The following is an 18,130-nucleotide window of genomic DNA, read 5'->3' as shown; positions in this document are numbered from 1 at the left end:
GGGTTGGGGTGGAAAACCAAGATTTTGGGGCAAAAAGGCCAAATTTTGGGTGTGGGGGGAGATTACAGAGGGAGAGGCACGGATTTGGGGTGAAATACGGGTTTTTGGGTTAAAGGGGGTGATTTGAGGGGGAAAAGGCAGGTTTAGGGCAAAAGGAGGTGGTTTCGGGGAGAAAAGCGCAGATTTTGGGTGTGGGCGCAGATCTGAGGCAAAAACGCGCAGATTTGGGGTTAAAGGGGCAGATTTGGGGCGAGAAACGCAGATTTTGGGCAAAAAGAAGGTGGTTTAAATGTGAAAAACCCAAATTTTGGGCAAAAAAGAAGGCGATAAGGGCGAAAAGTGCAATTTTGGGGCAAAAGGGGGCAGATTGGAGGCAAAAGCGCAGATTTTGGGTGCGGGGACGCCTTTTTGGGGCGAAAAACGCAGGTTTTGGGTGCGGGGGGTTGGTTTTGGGGGCAAAAAGTGACAATTAGGGGTGAAAAGGAGGCAGATTTGGGGTAAAAACAGGAGGTTTTGGTATCGAGGAGACAATCTTGGGGGCAAAGAGCGCAGATTTGGGGCGCACCCTGCGGATTTTGGGGGAAAAAAGGGAGATTTCGGGGCCCGGCGGGGGGCGGGGTGCCCTTGAAGCGCCCTTGGGTGCGGGGGTGGCCCCCGGGTGTCCCCTCCCCCTGTCCCCTCCCCCCCCCGGGCGTGTCCCCATGTCCCCTCCCCGTCCCCTCCCCGCTGCCATTTCGGCGCCGGCTCCCGCAGCGCTCGGACACCCGGTGGGTGGCCCCGCACCCTTGGGTGGCCCCAGGTCCCTTGGGTGGCCCCTGTCCCCTGTGGGTGGCCCCTTGGGTGTCCCCAAGTCCCTTTGGGTGTCCCTTGGGTGCCCCCTGTCCCCTTTGGGTGTCCCCTTGGGTGTCCCCAAGTCCCTTTGGGTGTCCCTTGGGTGCTCCCCGTCGCCCTTGGGTGCCCCCTGTCCCCTTTGGGTGGCCCCTTGGGTGGTTCCTTGGTGTCCCTTGGGTGTCCCCAAGTCCCTTTGGGTGGCCCTTGGGTGCCCCCCGTCACCCTTGGGTGCCTCCTGTCCCCTTTGGGTGGCCCTTGGGTGTCCCCAAATCCCCTTGGGTGTCCCCTTGGGTGTCCCCTGTCTCCCTTGGGTGTGTCCCCTGGGTGTCCCTTGGGTGCCCCCTGTCCCCTTTGGGTGGTCCCTTGGTGGCCCTTGGGTGTCCCCAAGTCCCTTTGGGTTGCCCTTGGGTGTCCCCTTGGGTGTCCCTTGGGTGTCCCCAGGTCCCTTGGGTGCCCCCTGTCCCCTTTGGGTGGCCCTTGGTGGCCCTTGGGTGTCCCCAAGTCCCTTTGGGTGGCCCTTGGGTGTCCCCTTGGGTGTCCCTTTGGGTGCCCCCCTTCCCCCTTTGGGTGTCCCTTGGGTGGTCCCTGTCCCCTTTGGGTGTCCCCAGGTCCCTTGGGTGTCCCCAAGTCCCTTTGGGTGGCCCTTGGGTGGCCCCCGTCACCCTTGGGTGTCCCTTTGGGTGCCCCCTGTCCCCCTTGGGTGCCCCCTGTCCCCTTTGCGTGTCCCTTGGGTGTCCCCTGGGTCCCTCCTTGGTGTCCCTTGGGTGCTTCCTTGGTGTCCCTTGGGTGGCCCGGTGTCCCCAGGTCCCTTGGGTGCTTCCTTGATGTCCCCCAGGTCCCTCCTTGGTGGCCCCAGGTCCCTTGGGTGTCCCCTTGGGTGTCCCCTCGGTGTCCCCTGGGTCCCTCCTTGATGTCCTTGGTGTCCCCTTGGGCGGTTCCTCGGTGTCCCCAGGTCCCCTTGGTGTCCCCTTGGGCGGTTCCTCAGTGTCCCTTGGGTGTCCCCAGGCACCCTTGGGTCCCTCCTCGATGTCCCTTGGGTGTCCCCAGGCACCCTTGGGTCCCTCCTCGGTGTCCCCAGGTCCCCTTGGTGTCCCCTTGGGCGGTTCCTCAGTGTCCCTTGGATGTCCCCAAGCACCCTTGGGTGTCCCCAGGCACCCTTGGGTCCCTCCTCGGTGTCCCTTGGGTGTCCCCAAGCACCCTTGGGTGTCCCCAGGCACCCTTGGGTCCCTCCTTGGTGTCCCCTTGGGCGGTTCCCCAGGCACCCTTGGGTCCCTCCTCGCTGTCCCTTGGGTGTCCCCAGGTCCCCTTGATGTCCCCTCAGCACCCACGGGTGCCCCCTCCCACCCTCCCGTGTCCCTGGGGTCCCCATGGGGTTCTTTTTGGGGTCCCCAACGTTCTCCAAGGGTTCTCTGTAGGGTCCCCAATGTCCCCCATGGGGTCCCCAATGTCCCCATGGGTTCTCCCTGGGGTCTCCGATGTCCCCATGGGTTCTCCAAGGGGACCCCAACCTTTTTTAGGGTCCCTGATGTCCTCCATGGGGTCCCCAACATTCTCCTTGAGGTTCTTGATGTCCCCCATGGGGTCCCCGATGTCCCCCATGGGTTCTCCAAGGGGACCCCAACCTTCTCTAGGGTCCCTGATGTCCCCATGGGGTCCCCAACGTTCCCCATGGGGTTCTTGATGTTCCCCATGGGGTCCCCAATGTCCCTTATGGGTTCTCCAAGGGGACCCCAATGTTCTCTGTAGGGTTCTTGATGTTCCTCTTGGGGTCCCCTATGTCCCCTATGGGTTCCCCATGGGGTCCCCAATGTTCTTGATGTTCCTCTTGGGGTTCCTGATGTCCCCATGGGTTCTCCAAGGGGACCCCAACCTTCTTTAGGGTCCCTGATGTTCCCCATGGGGTCCCCAACGTTCTCCTTGGGGTCCCTGATGTCCCCTATGGGTTCTCCAAGGGGACCCCAACGTTCTCCTTGGGGTTCTTGATGTTCCCCATGGGGTCCCCAAAGTTCTCCATGGGTTCCCTGTGGGGTCCCCGATGTCCCCATGGGTTCTCCAAGGGGACCCCAATGTTCCCCATGAGGTCCCCGATGTCCCCTATGGGTTCTCCAAGGGGACCCCAACCTAGGACCCCAACCCGATGTCCCTTATGGGTTCTCCTAGGGGACCCCTAGGGTTCCTGATGTTCCCCATGGGGTCCCCAACGTTCTCCTTGGGGTTCCTGATGTTCCCCATGGGGTCCCCGATGTCCCCATGGGTTCTCCAAGGGGACCCCAATGTTCTCCATGGGGTCCCCGAAGTTCTCCATGGGTTCCTCTTGGGGTCCCCGATGTCCCCATGGGTTCTCCAGGGGGACCCCAACCTTCTCTAGGGTTCTTGATGTTCCCCATGGGGTCCCCAATGTCCCCTATGGGTTCTCCAAGGGGACCCCAATGTTCTCCTTGGGGTTCTTGATGTTCTCCATGGGGTCCCCGATGTCCCCATGGGGTCCCCAATGTTCTTGATGTTCCTCTTGGGGTTCCTGATGTCCCCATGGGTTCTCCAAGGGGTCCCCAACCTTCTTTAGGGTCCCTGATGTCCTCCCTGGGGTCCCCAACGTTCTCCTTGGGGTCCCCGATGTCCCCATGGGCTCTCCAAGGGGACCCCAATGTTCTCCTTGGGGTTCCTGATGTTCCCCATGGGGTCCCCAATGTCCCCTATGGGTTCTCCAAGGGGACCCCAACCCTCTTTAGGGTCCCTGATGTCCCCATGGGGTCCCCATGGGGTCCCCAACGTTCTTGATGTTCCTCTTGGGGTTCCTGATGTCCCCCATGGGTTCCCCAATGTCCCCTATGGGTTCTCCAAGGAGACCCCAACGTTCTCCATGGGGTTCTTGAGGTTCCCCATGGGGTCCCCAACGTTCTCCTTGGGGTCCCCGATGTCCCCTATGGGTTCTCCAAGGGGACCCCAACCTTCTCTAGGGTCCCCAATGTTCCCCATGGGGTCCCCGATGTCCCCATGGGTTCTCCAAGGGGACCCCAACCTTCTCTGGGGTTCCTGATGTTCTCTATGGGGTCCCCAAAGTTCTCCATGGGTTCCCCGTGGGGTCCCCAATGTCCCCATGGGTTCTCTAAGGGGACCCCAATGTTCTCCTTGGGGTTCCTGATGTTCCCCACGGGGTCCCCGATGTCCCCTATGGGTTCCCCATGGGGTCCCCAATGTTCTTGATGTTCCTCTTGGGGTTCCTGATGTCCCCATGGGTTCTCCAAGGGGACCCCAATGTTCCCCACGGGGTCCCCAATGTCCCCATGGGTTCTCCAGGGGGACCCCAACCTTCTCTGGGGTTCTTGATGTTCCCCATGGGGTTCTTGATGTCCTCCAAGGGGTTCTCCATGGGGTCCCCGATGTCCCCTATGGGGTCCCCAACGTTCTTGATGTTCCTCTTGGGGTTCCTGATGTCCCCCATGGGGTCCCCAATGTCCCCATGGGTTCTCCAAGGGGACCCCAAAGTTCTCCTTGGGGTTCTTGATGTCCCCATGGGGTCCCCAACGTTCTTGGGGTCCCCGACGTTCTCCCCGGGTTCCCCGGTGTCCCCCTGACGCTGTCCCCTCCTTGTCCCCAGTGCCACCACCATGCCGCACCAGTACCCGGCGCTCACCCCCGAGCAGAAGCAGGAGCTCGCCGACATCGCCCGGCGCATCGTGGCCCCCGGCAAGGGCATCCTAGCTGCCGATGAGTCCACTGGTGGGCACTGGGATGAACTGGGAGGGCACTGGGAGGGACTGGGGGGGGCTGGGAGGGGGCTGGGAGGGACTGGTGGGCGCTGGGAGGGGGTTGAGGGGCACTGGGAGGGCACTGGGAGCTGCTGGGGTAGGGTTGAGGGCCACTGGGAGGCAACTGGGGCAGACTGGGAGGCAACTGGGGCAGACTGGAAGCAACTGGGACAGACAGGAAACAACTGGGAGGTGCCGCCCTGCCCAGTATTGAGGAAGTACTGGGGAGTGAGTCAGCTCTGACGGGACTGGGAGGAACTGGGAGGGGCCGAGGGGCCACTGGGAGATACGGAGGGGCACTGGGAGGGCACTGGACCTTACTGGGAGATGCTGGAGGGCACCAGAAGGGCACTGGGAGCTACTGGGAGGAACTGGGATGGCAGCAGGGAGGATGGGGAAACAGCTGAGCACCTCGAGGTGGCACCAGTGGGGCTTTGAGAGCTTCTGGGGTGGTACTGGGAGATACTGGGAGGCACTGGGGCAGCACCAATAGTCCAGGGGACGTACTAGGTCATACTGGGACATAGTGGGTCGTACTGGAACATACTGGGACGGCTTCAAGGAGGATGGGGAAGTGTCTGAGAACCTCGAGGTGGCACCAGGAGGTCCATAAGACCTCCTGGGAAGGCACTGGGAGCTACTGGGAGGCACTGGGGCACCACCAATAGTCCAGGAGACATACTGGGACATACTGGGTCATACTGGGACATACTGGGATGGCTTCAAGGAGGATGGGGAGGTGTCTGAGAACCTCGAGGTGGCACCAGGAGGTCCATGAGAGCTCCTGGGAAGGCACTGGGAGCTACTGGGAGGCACTGGGGCACCACCAATAGTCCAGAGGGACATACTAGGACATACTGGGATGTACTGGGTCATACTGGGACATACTGGGACGGCTTCAAGGAGGATGGGGAGATGGCCAAGAACCTCGAGGTGGCACCAGGAGATCCACGAGAGCTCCTGGGAAGTCACTGGGAGCTACTGGGAGGCACTGGGACACCACCAATAGTCCAGGGGGACATACTAGGACATACTGGGTTGTACTGGGACATACTGGTACGGCTTCAAGGAGGATGGGGAGGTGTCTGAGAACCTCGAGGTGACACCAGGAGATCCACGTGAGCTCCTGGGGTGGCACTGGGGCACCACCAATAGTCCAGAGGGACATACTAGGACATACTGGGATGTACTGGTTCATACTGGGACATACTGGTACGGCTTCAGAGAGGATGGGGAAGTGTCTGAGAACCTCGAGGTGGCACCACGAGGTCCACGAGAGCTCCTGGGAAGGCACTGGGAGCTACTGGTAGGCACTGGGACACCACCAATAGTCCAGAGGGACATACTAGGACATACTGGGTTGTACTGGGACATACTGGTACGGCTTCAAGGAGGATGGGGAAGTGTCTGAGAACCTCAAGGTGGCACCAGTGGGGCTTTGAGAGCTTCTGGGATGGTACTGGGAGCTACTGGGAGGCACTGGGGCACCAACAAGAGCCCAGGGGGACATACTAGGACATATTGGGATGTACTGGTTCATACTGGGACATACTTGTACAGCTTCAGAGAAGATGGGGAAGTGTCTGAGAACCTCAAGGTGGCACCAGGAGGTCCACGAGAGCTCCTGGGAAGGCACTGGGAGCTACTGGGAGGCACTGGGGCACCACCAATAGTCCAGGGGACATACTGGGTCATACTAGGATGTACTGGGTCATACTGGGACATACTGTTACGGCTTCAAGGAGGATGGGGAAGTGGCCAAGAACCTCGAGGTGGCACCAGGAGGTCCATGAGGTCTCCTGGGAAGGCACTGGGAGCTACTGGGATACACTGGGGCACCACCAGTAGTCCAGAGGGACATACTGGGACGGCTTCAAGGAGGATGGGGAGGTGGCCAAGAACCTCGAGGTGGCACCAGGAGGTCCATAAGAGCTCCTGGGAAGGCACTGGGAGCTACTGGGAGGCACTGGGGCACCACCAATAGTCCAGGGGATGTACTAGTTCATACTGGGACATACTGGGTCATACTGGAACATACTGGTACGGCTTCAAGGAGGATGGGGAAGTGTCTGAGAACCTCGAGGTGACACCAGGAGATCCACGTGAGCTCCTGGGGTGGCACTGGGAGCTACTGGGAGCTACCGCCGCAGCTCCGGGAGACCACTACGGCTTACTGGGAGTAAACTGGTCTATACTGGGCCACCCCCAGGCAGCATCGCCAAGCGGCTGAGCTCGGTGGGGGCGGAGAACACGGAGGAGAACCGCCGCTGGTACCGGCAGCTGCTCTTCACGGCCGACAAGCGCGTGGACCCCTGCATCGGCGGCGTCATCCTCTTCCACGAGACCCTCTACCAGTCGGCCGACGATGGGCGCCCCTTCCCCCAGGTCATCCGCGGCAAGGGCGCCGTCGTTGGCATCAAGGTGGGGACCTCGGGGACATGCTGGGGACCTCGGGGATGTTGTGGGGACACGGGGGCGTCGGGGACCTCAAGGGCGTTGAGGGGATTTGGGGGCTCCTTGGTGTTGGTCAACCGGGTCAACGGTGGCTTTGTTGGGTTGGGGTCGTTTTGGGGGTGCTGGGGTCGTCTTGGGGACATTGGGGTCTTGGGGACATTGAGGGTCTTGGGGACATCGAGGGTGTTGGGGGGACTTGGGGGCTTCTTGCTGCTGGTCAACCAGGTCAACAGTGGTCTTGGGGACATGGGGGTCTTGGGGACATTGGGGTCTTGGGGACCTCAAGGGCGTTGGGGGGATTTGGGGGCTCCTTGGTGTTGGTCAACCAGGTCAACGGTGGCTTCGTTGGGTTGGGGTCATCTTGGGGACATTGAGAGTGTTGGGGACATCGAGGGCGTTGGGGGGGTTTGGGGGCTCCTTGGTGTTGGTCAACCAGGTCAACGGTGGCTTCGTTGGGTTGGGGTCGTCTTGGGGACGTTGGGGTCGTCTTGGGGACGTTGGGGTCTTGGGGACATTGAGGGTGTTGGGGGGATTTGGGTGCTCCCTGGTGCTGGTCAACCAGGTCAACGGTGGTCTTGGGGACATGGGGGTCTTGGGGACATTGAGGGTCTTGGGGACATCGAAGGCGTTGGGGGGATTTGGGGGCTCCTTGGTGTTGGTCAACCACGTCAATGGTGGCTTCGTTAGGTGGGCGCGTTGGGTTGGGGACATCTTGGGGACATCAAGAGTGTTGGGGGGTCTTGGGGACATGGGACGCTCTTGGATCCAGGTCAACCACGTCAATGGTGGCCTTGGGGACATTGGGGTCTTGGGGACATCAAGGGCGTTGGGGGGATTTGGGGGCTCCTTGGTGTTGGTCAACCGGGTCAACGGTGGCTTCGTTGGGTTGGGGTCGTCTTGGGGACGTTGGGGTCATCTTGGGGACATTGGGGTCTTGGGGACATTGGGGTCTTGGGGACATCGAGGGCGTTGGGGGGATTTGGGGGCTCCTTGGTGTTGGTCAACCAGGTCAATGGTGGTCTTGGGGACATTGGGGTCTTGGGGACATTGGGGTCTTGGGGACATCGAGGGTGTTGGGGGGACTTGAGGGCTCCTTGGTGCTGGTCAACCACGTCAATGGTGGCTTCGTTAGGTGGCCACGTTGAGGTGGGGACATCTTGGGGACATCAAGAGTGTTGGGGGGTCTTGGGGACATGGGACGCTCTTGGATCCAGATCAACCACATCAACGGTGACTTCACTAGGTGGCCACGTTGGGTTGGGGACATCTTGGGAACCTTGGGGTGTTGGGGACACGGGGGGTGACACGCGGGGACAGGGAGGGGACCGGGCCAGCACCCCGATGACCCTGTCCCCGTCCCCTAGGTGGACAAGGGAGTCGTGCCCCTGGCTGGCACCAACGGCGAGACCACGACCCAAGGTGAGCGACGTCCCCAGTGCCACCGCGGTGTCCCCACCCCTGATGCCACCGCGGTGTCCCCACCCCTGATGCCACCGCGGTGTCCCCCCAGGGCTGGACGGGCTGATGGAGCGCTGCGCCCAGTACAAGAAGGACGGGGCCGACTTCGCCAAGTGGCGCTGTGTCCTCAAGATTTCGGAGCACACCCCCTCGCGCCTCGCCATCCTGGAGAACGCCAACGTCCTCGCGCGCTACGCCAGCATCTGCCAGCAGGTCCCCGGCCCCGTGTCCCCCCTTCCCGTCCCCGTGTCCCCCCTTCCCGGCCCCCTGTCCCCTCTTGGTGCCCTGTGGTGGTTAGAGGTCTCCAGTTGGCTTGGTGGCCCTTCCAGTTGACATATTGCCACTTCCAGTTGGCTTGGAGGCCCTTCCAGTTGACATATTGCCACTTCCAGTAGGCTTGGTGGCCCTTCCAGTTGGCTTGGTGGCCCCTCCAGTTGACATATTGCCCCTTCCAGTTGGCTTGGTGGCCCTTCCAGTTGGCTTGGTGGCCCTTCCAGTTGACATATTGCCACTTCCAGTTGGCTTGGTGGCCCTTCCAGTTGGCTTGGTGGCCCTTCCAGTTGGCTTGGTGGCCCCTCCTGTTGACATATTGCCACTTCCAGTTGGCTTGGTGGCCCTTCAAGTTGGCTTGGTGGCCCCTCCAGTTGACATATTGCCACTTCCAGTTTGCTTGGTGGCCTCGCCAGTTGGCTTGGTGGCCCTTCCAGTTGACATATTGCCACTTCCATGGCTTGGTGGCCCTTCCAGTTGGCTTGGTGGCCCCTCCAGTTGACATATTGCCACTTCCAGTTGGCTTGGTGGCCCTTCCAGTTGACATATTGCCACTTCCAGTTGGCTTGGTGGCCCTTCCAGTTGACATATTGCCACTTCCAGTTGGCTTGGTGGCCCCTCCAGTTGACATATTGCCACTTCCAGTTGGCTTGGTGGCCCTTCCAGTTGACATATTGCCACTTCCATGCCCTGGTGGCCCTTCCAGTTGGCTTGGTGGCCCCTCCAGTTGACATATTGCCACCTCCACGCCCTGGTGGCACCTCCAGTTGGCTTGGTGACACCCCCAGTTGACGTGGTGACACCTCCAGTTGACGTGGTGCCACCCCCAGTTGGCTTGGTGCCACCTCCCCGCCCTGGTGGCACCTCCCCGTGTCCTCCTTTCGTGTCACTTCCCCGTCCCCACCCCCGTGTCACCTCTGGGCACCCCGTGGTGGCCTCCCAGCTGCCACGCGTCACCTCCTGTCCCCACTGGGTAGCCCAGGCCACCTTCTGGTGCCCCCGCCCTGTCCCTGACGTCCCCGTGTCCCCACAGAACGGCATCGTCCCCATCGTGGAGCCCGAGATCCTTCCAGATGGTGACCACGACCTGAAGCGCTGCCAGTACGTCACCGAGAAGGTGGGTGAAGCCCCCAAAATGCCCCCCCGAAATGTCCCCAACGTGTCCCCGAGGTGTCCCCAACCTGTCCCCAACCTGTCCCCAGGTGCTGGCGGCCGTCTACAAGGCGCTGAGCGACCACCACGTCTACCTGGAGGGGACCCTGCTGAAGCCCAACATGGTGACCGCCGGCCACTCCTGCACCAAGAAGTACAGCCCCGAGGAGATCGCCATGGCCACCGTCACCGCCCTGCGCCGCACCGTGCCACCCGCCGTGCCCGGTCAGTGTCACCCGGCCCCGGGTCCCCTGTCACGGTGGTCACGTCCCCGTGGGGTCCCCGTGGTTATGTCCTCAAGGGGTTTCCGTGCTCGTGGCCACGTCGCCGTTATGGTGGCCATGTCCCTATGGGGTCTCCATGCTCATGGCCGTGTCCCCACGGGGTCCCCGTCACCGTGGCCATGTCCCCACGGGGTCCCCATCACCATGGTTTTGTCCCCATGGGGTCTTCATGCTCATGGCCATGTCCCCATCATGGTGGCCATGTCCCCACGGGGTCCCCATCATGGTGGCCACGTCCCCATGGGGTCTTCATGCTCATGGCCATGTCCCCGTGGTGTCCCCATCATGGTGGCTGTGTCCCTATGGGGTTTCCATGCTCCTGGCCACCTCCCCGTGGTGTCCCCATCATGGTGGCCACTTCCCCATGGGGTCTCCATGCTCATGGCCACGTCCCTGTGGTGTCCCCGTCACCGTGGCTTTGTCCCTATGGGGTCTCCATGCTCATGGCCACCTCCCCGTGGTGTCCCCATCATGGTGGCCATGTCCCCATGGGGTCTTCATGCTCGTGGCCATGTCCCCACGGGGTCCCCATCATGGTGGCCACGTCCCCATGGGGTCTCCATGCTCATGGCCATGTCCCCATGGGGTCCCCATCATGGTGGCCACGTCCCCATGGGGTCCCAGTCACCATGGTTTTGTCCCTGTGGGGTCCCCATGCTCGTGGCCATGTCCCCATCACCATGGCCACGTCCCCACAGTGTCCCCATCACGGTGGCCACATCCCTATGGGGTCTCCATGCTCATGACCACGTCCCCACAGGGTCCCCATCACGGTGGCCACGTCCCCACAGGGTCCCCATCATGGTGGCCACGTCCCCATGGGGTCTACATGCTCATGGCCGTGTCCCCACGGGGTCCCCATCATGGTGGCCGTGTCCCTATGGGGTCTTCATGCTCATGGCCTTGTCCCCATGGGGTCCCCATCACCATGTTTTTGTCCCCATGGGGTCTCCATGCTCATGGCCACCTCCCTGTGATGTCCCCATCATGATGGCCACGTACCTATGGGGTCTTCATGCTCATGGCCATGTCCCCACGGGGTCCCTGTCACCGTGGCCGTGTCCCCATGGGGTCCCCATCACCATGGTTTTGTCCCCGTGGGGTCTCCATGCTCATGGCCACCTCCCTGTGGTGTCCCCATCACGGTGGCCACGTCCCCATGGGGTCTCCATGCTCATGGCCTTGTCCCCACAGGGTCCCCATCACTGTGGCCACGTCCCCGTGGTGTCCCCATACTCACAGCCACGTCCCCGTGGTGTCCCCATCACCGTGGCCACCTCCCCGTGGTGTCCTCACGGTGTCCCCATAGCCACATCCTCGCGGTGTCCCCACCTCCATGGCCACATTCCTGTGGCCGTCACACTCCCCATGGTGTCCCAGTCCCAAGGGTGACCCCGTGGCCCTGGAGGTGACCCTCTGTGGTGTCCCCACGTTGTCCCCATCCCCATGGCTGTGTCCCCATGGTGTCCCCGTCCCCATGGCCACGTCCCCATGGTGTCCCCAACCCCATGGTGTCCCCATCCCCATGGCCACGTCCTCGTGGTGTCCCCATGGCCACATCCTTGTGGTGTCCTTGTCCTCAACCCCATGGTGTCCCCGTCCCCATGGCCACGTCCTCGTGGTGTCCCCATCCCCATGGTGTCATCACCCTCATCCCCATGGCCACGTCCTCATGGTGTCCCCAACCCCATGGTGTCCCCATGACCACGTCCTCGTGGTGTCCTTGTCCTTGACCCCATGGTGTCCCCTTCCCCATGGCCACGTTCTTGTGGTGTCCTCAACCCCATGGTGTCCCCATGGCCATGTCCTTGTGGTGTCCCCATCCCCATGGTGTCATCACCCTGGTCCCCATGGTCATATCTTTGTCCTCTTGGTGTCCCCATCCCCATGGCCACGTCCTCGTGGTGTCCTCAACCCCATGGTGTCCCTGTCCCCATGGCCACGTCCTCATGGTGTCCCCATGGCCATGTCCTCGTGGTGTCCCCATCCCCATGGCCATGTCCTCGTGGTGTCCCCAACCCCATGGTGTCCCCGTCCCCATGGCCATGTCCTTGTGGTGTCCCCGTCCCCATGGCCACATCCTTGTGGTGTCCCCACGATGTCCCCATCCCCATGGCTGTGTCCTCGTGGTGTCCCCATCCCCATGATGTCATCACCCTGGTCCCCAAGGTCATATCCTTGTTCCCATGGCCACGTCCTCGTGGTGTCCTCGACCCCATGGTGTCCCCATCCCCATGGCCACGTCCCCATGGTGTCCCCGTGGCCACGTCCTCATGGTGTCCCCAACCCCATGGTGTCCCCATCCCCACGGCCACGTTCTCATGGTGTCCCTATCCCCATAATGTCCCTGTCCCCATGGCCGCGTCCTCGTGGTGTCCCCATGGCCACGTCCTCATGGTGTCCCCACCCCCACGTCCACGTCCTCGCGGTGTCCCCACATCCTCCCGGCGCTGACCCCATCCCCTCCTCCCCACCCCCCCCCAGGCATCACGTTCCTGTCGGGGGGCCAGAGCGAGGAGGAGGCGTCCATCAACCTCAACGCCATCAACCGGTGTCCCCTGGCCAAGCCCTGGGCCCTGACCTTCTCCTACGGGCGGGCGCTGCAGGCCTCGGCGCTGCGGGCCTGGAGCGGCAAGAAGGAGAACACCAAGGCGGCCCAGGAGGAGTACGTCAAGAGGGCCCTGGTAGGTCACCGTTGGGGACATTTTGGGGTGGAGGGGGGCTTGGGGACGTGGTTACGGTCATGGTGGTCTAGGAAGATCTCAAGAAGGTTCTGGTAGGTCAACGTTGGGGACATTTTGGGCTGGAGGAGGTGTGGGGACGTGGTTGTGGTGGTCCACGAGACCATCAAGAAGAACCAAGAAGGTTCTGGTAGGTCACCGTTGGGGATGTTTTGGGGTGGAGGGGGCTTGGGGATATGGTTATGGTCATGGAGGTCAAGAAGGACCTCAGGAAGGTTCTGGTAGGTCAACGTTGGGGATGTTTTGGGGTGGAGGGGGCTTGGGGACGTGGTTATGGTCATGGTGGTCCAGGAAGACCTCAAGAAGGTTCTGGTAGGTCAACGTTGGGGATGTTTTGGGGTGGAGGGGGGCTTGGGGACGTGGTTATGGTCATGGAGGTCAAGGAGGATCTGGAGTAGGTTCTGGTAGGTCAACGTTGGGGACATTTTGGGGTGGAGGGGGGCTTGGGGACATGGTTATGGTCTTGGTGGTCTAGGAGGATCTCAAGAAGGTTCTGGTAGGTCAACGTTGGGGACGTTTTGGGGTGGAGGGGGCTTGGGGACGTGGTTATGGTCATGGTGGTCTAGGAAGATCTCGAGAAGGTTCTGGTAGGTCAACGTTGGGGGTATCCATGAGTGGAGAACGTCTTGGGGACGTGGTTATGGTCATGGTGGTCTAGGAAGATCTCAAGAAGGTTCTGGTTCGTCAACGTTGGGGACATTTTGGGGTGGAAGAGGTCTTGGGGACGTGTTTATGGTCATGGCGGTCTAGGAAGATCTCAAGAAGGTTCTGGTAGGTCAACGTTGGGGACATTTTGGGGTGGAGGGGGCTTGGGGACGTGGTTATGGTTGTGGAGGTCAAGGAGGATCTCAAGAAGGTTCTGGTAGGTCAACGTTGGGGGTATCCATGAGTGGAGAACGTCTTGGGGACGTGGTTATGGTCATGGTGGTCTAGGAGGATCTCAAGGAGGTTCTGGGACATCAACGTTGGGGCCGTTTTGGGGTGGAGGGGGCTTGGGGACGTGGTTGTAGTCATGGAGGTCCAGGAGGATCTCAAGAAGGTTCTGGGACGTCAACGTTGGGGACATTTTGGGGTGGGGGGGGTCTTGGGGACGTGGTTATGGTCATGGTGGTCTAGGAAGATCTCAAGAAGGTTTTGGTAGGTCAACGTTGGGGACATTTTGGGGTGGAGGGGGCTTGGGGACGTGGTTACGGTCATGGTGGTCTAGGAAGATCACAAGAAGGTTCTGGTAGGTCAACGTTGGGGACGTTTTGGGGTGGAGGGGGCTTGGGGACGTGGTTATGGTCATGGAGGTCAAGGAGGACCTCAGGAAGGTTCTGGTAGGTCAACGTTGGGGACATTTTGGGGTGGAGGGGGCTTGGGGTTGGAGGAGGTGTGGGGACGTGGTCAATGGTGGTCCAGGAGGACCTGGAGTAGGTTCTGGGATGTCAACGCTGGGGACATTTTGGGGTGGAGGGGGGCTTGGGGACATGGTTATGGTCATGGAGGTCAAGGAGGATCTCAAGAAGGTTCTGGTAGGTCAACGTTGGGGACATTTTGGGGTGGAGGAGGTGTGGGGACGTGGTTATGATCATGGTGGTCTAGGAAGATCTCAAGAAGGTTCTGGTAGGTCAATGTTGGGGACATTTTGGGGTGGAGGGGGCTTGGGGACGTGGTTATGGTCATGGAGGTCTAGGAGAACCTCAAGAAGGTTCTGGTAGGTCAATGTTGGGGACATTTTGGGGTGGAGGGGGGCTTGGGGACGTGGTTATGGTCATGGTGGTCCCCAAGGACGTCGAGTAGGTTCTTTTAGGTCAACGTTGGGGACATTTTGGGGTGGAGGGGGGCTTGGGGACATGGTTATGGTCATGGTGGTCCCCAAGGACATCAAGGAGGTTCTGCTAGGTCAATGTCATGGACATGGGGACATTTTGGGGTGGAGAATGTCTTGGGGAGGTGGTTATGGTCATGGAGGTCCAGGAGGACCCCAAGAAGGTTCTGGTAGGTCAACGTTGGGGACGTTTTGGGGTGGAGGGGGCTTGGGGACATGGTTATGGTCATGGTGGTCTAGGAGGATCTCAAGAAGGTTCTGGTAGGTCAACGTTGGGGACGTTTTGGGGTGGAGGGGGGCTTGGGGACGTGGTTATGGTCATGGTGGTCTAGAAGGATCTCAAGAAGGTTCTGGTAGGTCAACATTGAGGACATTTTGGGGTGAAGGAGGTGTGGGGACATGGTTGTGGTCCATGAGACCATCAAGAAGAACCAAGAAGGTTCTGGTAGGTCAATGTTGGGAATATGGGGACATTTTGGGGTGGAGGAGGTCTTGTCACTGTCACCCCCACGGGGACATCAGGGGGATGGAGAACATTTGGGGACCACCGTGGCTCTGCGGGGTGACAGCCCCGTGTCCCCAAGGGGGTGGCACCACGGCCACCGGACGCGAGTCCGGGTGGTGCCACCATCGTCCTTCCTGTCCCAACGGTGCCACCATTGTCCCACGTCCTTCTAGATGGTGCCACCACCATCCCATGTCCCTCTGGATGGTGTCACCATTGTCCCATGAACGTCTAGTTGATGCCACCACCATTTTTTGGACGTGTAGATGATGCCACCACCCTACCACGTCCCTCTGGATGGTGTCACCATTGTCCCACGTGTCTTTGGGTGGTGTCACCGTTGTCCCATGAATGTCTGGGTGGTGTCACCATTGTCCCCCATGAGTCCAGGTGGTGCCACCATTGTCCCATGAACGTCTGGGTGGTGCCACCATGGTGCCACCACCATCCCACGTGTCTCTGGCTGGTGCCACCATTGTCCCACGTCCTTCTAGATGGTGCCACCACCATCCCATGTCCATCTGGGTGGTGCCACCACCCTGCCACGTCCCTCTGGATGGTGTCACCATTGTCCCACGTGTCTTTGGGTGGTGTCACCATTGTCCCCTATCCTTCCAGATGGTGCCACCACCATCCCCCGTGAGTCAAGGTGGTGCCACCATTGTCCTAGGGACATGTAGATGGTGCCACCACCCATCCATGTCTGCGTGGATGGTGCCACCATGGGCCCATGTGTGTCTGGATGGTGTCACCATTGTCCCATGTCCATCTGGATGGTGCCACCATGATCCCAAGTGTGTCTAGGTGGTGCCACCATTGTCCCATGAACGTCTGGGTGGTGCCACCATGGTGCCACCACCATCCCACGTGTCTCTGGCTGGTGTCACCATCGTCCCATGAACATCTAGGTGGTGCCACCATCGTCCTAGGGACATGTAGATGATGCCACCACCCTGCCACGTCCCTCTGGATGGTGTCACCATTGTCCCACGTGTCTTTGGGTGGTGTCACCATTGTCCCCTATCCCTCCAGATGGTGCCACCACCATCCCCCGTGAGTCCAGGTGGTGCCACCATTGTCCTAGGGACATGTAGATGGTGCCACCACCCATCCATGTCCACGTGGATGGTGCCACCATGGGCCCATGTGTGCCTGGATGGTGTCACCATTGTCCCATGTCCATCTGGATGGTGCCACCATGGCCCCACGTGTGTCTAGGAGGTGCCACCATTGTCCCATGAACGTCTGGGTGGTGCCACCACCATCCCATGTGTCTGTGGCTGGTGTCACCATTGTCCCACGTCCTTCTAGATGGTGCCACCACCATCCCATGTCCATCTGGGTGGTGCCACCACCATCCCACGTCCCTCTGGATGGTGTCACCACCGTCCCACGTGTCTTTGGGTGGCGCCACCATTGTCCCCTATCCTTCTAGATGGTGCCACCACCATCCCACGTGAGTCCAGGTGGTGCCACCAGGGTCCCCCGTGTCCCCGGGTGGTGTCCCCACGGGTGACACGCGTGTCCCTGTCCCCAGGCCAACTCCCTGGCGTGCCAAGGCAAGTACACCCCCAGCGGGCAGGCGGGGGCGGCCGCCAGCGAGTCCCTCTTCGTCTCCAACCACGCCTACTGAGTGACGTCACCAGGGACGACGATGACGTCATCAGGGACGCCGTGACGTCACCGGGAGCGCCGTGACGTCAGCGGGGAACGCCGCGCCGTGTGACACTCCTGTCCCCTCTCCCCCCGTCCCCTCGCCCTTCAATAAAGGAACGCTGCCTGCAGGGCCAACGCCTCGGGGGACACGGGGGGGACATTGAGGGGACACGGGGACAGGGGGGGGGATGTGGGGACATGGGGGGGGACGTGGGGACATGGAGGGGATGTGGGGACACGGGAAGGGGACATGGAGGGATGTGGGGACATGTGGGAGGTGGTGGGGACACGTGGGGACATGGAGGGACATGGGGCACTGAGGGACACGGGGACACTTGGGGACGTGGGGGGGATGTGGGGACATGGAAAGGGGACATTGAGGGACTTGGGGACATTTGGGGACATGGGGACACAGGGAAATGGGACATTGAGGGACACTTGGGGACATTTGGGGACATGGGGACACAGGGAAAGGGGACATTGAGGGACACTTGGGGACGTGGTGGGGACACGGAAAGGGGACATTGAGGGACTTGGGGACATTTGGGGACATGGGGACACGGACACTTGAGGATGTGGTGGGGACATGGACGTGGGACATTGAGGGACTTGGGGACATGGGGACACAGGGACACTTGGGGACGTGGTGGGGACATGGACGTGGGACATTGAGGGACTTGGGGACATTTGGGGACATGGGGACACAGGGAAATGGGACATTGAGGGACACTTGGGGATGTGGTGGGGACATGGACGTGGGACATTGAGGGACTTGGGGACATTTGGGGACATGGGGACACGGGGAAAGGGGACATTGAGGGACACTTGGGGATGTGGTGGGGACATGGATGTGGGACATTGAGGGACTTGGGGACATTTGGGGACATGGGGACATGGACACTTGGGGACGTGGTGGGGACATGGACGTGGGACATTGAGGGACTTGGGGACATGGGGACACGGAAATGGGACATTGAGGGACACAGGGGATGTGGTAGGGACATGGGGACACGGAGGGACGTGGGGACGTGGTAACGGGACACTGAGGGACATGGGGACATGGTGGAGACACAAAGGGACATGGGGATGTGGGAAGGGGACGTTGAGGGACATGGGGACATGGTGGGGACATGGGGACAGAGGGAAATGGGACATTGAGGGACATGGTGGGGACATGTGGGGACATGGCCATGGGACACTGAGGGACATGGGGGATGTGT

General features: G+C 61.0%; 1 protein-coding gene across 2 annotated transcripts; it reads left to right on the top strand.

Annotated features, from left to right (window-relative positions):
* The first annotated feature begins 563 nt into the window (after window positions 1–563).
* Window positions 564–17,040, top strand: ALDOA (aldolase, fructose-bisphosphate A). 2 transcript variants are annotated; one of them, XM_068668376.1, is made up of 9 exons: window positions 564–767; window positions 4,430–4,551; window positions 6,790–7,001; window positions 8,399–8,453; window positions 8,545–8,705; window positions 9,796–9,879; window positions 9,965–10,139; window positions 12,683–12,882; window positions 16,792–17,040. In XM_068668376.1, the coding sequence occupies exons 2-9, from the start codon at window positions 4,440–4,442 to the stop codon at window positions 16,885–16,887; spliced, it is 1,095 nt and encodes a 364-aa protein (XP_068524477.1). In that variant the 5' UTR covers window positions 564–767; window positions 4,430–4,439; the 3' UTR covers window positions 16,888–17,040. The 2 variants fall into 2 exon arrangements, with proteins under 2 accessions (XP_068524477.1, XP_068524476.1); XM_068668375.1 differs by lacking the exon at window positions 564–767 and having other exon boundaries at window positions 4,379–4,551.
* The last annotated feature ends 1,090 nt before the right edge of the window (window positions 17,041–18,130 follow it).

Source organism: Anas acuta, unplaced genomic scaffold (genome assembly GCF_963932015.1).
Source record: "Anas acuta unplaced genomic scaffold, bAnaAcu1.1 SCAFFOLD_354, whole genome shotgun sequence".
Classification (NCBI taxonomy): Eukaryota; Metazoa; Chordata; class Aves; order Anseriformes; family Anatidae; genus Anas; species Anas acuta.
Note: the sequence above shows the minus strand (reverse complement) of the source record. Positions and strands in the feature narration are given on the sequence as shown.

What these genes read in the sequence shown, in the direction of transcription:
- ALDOA (XM_068668376.1), top strand. Translation starts at nt 4,440, where the DNA reads ATGCCGCACCAGTACCCGGCGCTCACCCCCGAGCAGAAGCAGGAGCTC. An exon ending in AGCTGCCGATGAGTCCACTG is followed by an intron (nt 4,552 to 6,789) that starts GTGGGCACTGGG and finishes GGCCACCCCCAG; the next exon opens with GCAGCATCGCCAAGCGGCTG. An exon ending in GCGCCGTCGTTGGCATCAAG is followed by an intron (nt 7,002 to 8,398) that starts GTGGGGACCTCG and finishes CCCGTCCCCTAG; the next exon opens with GTGGACAAGGGAGTCGTGCC.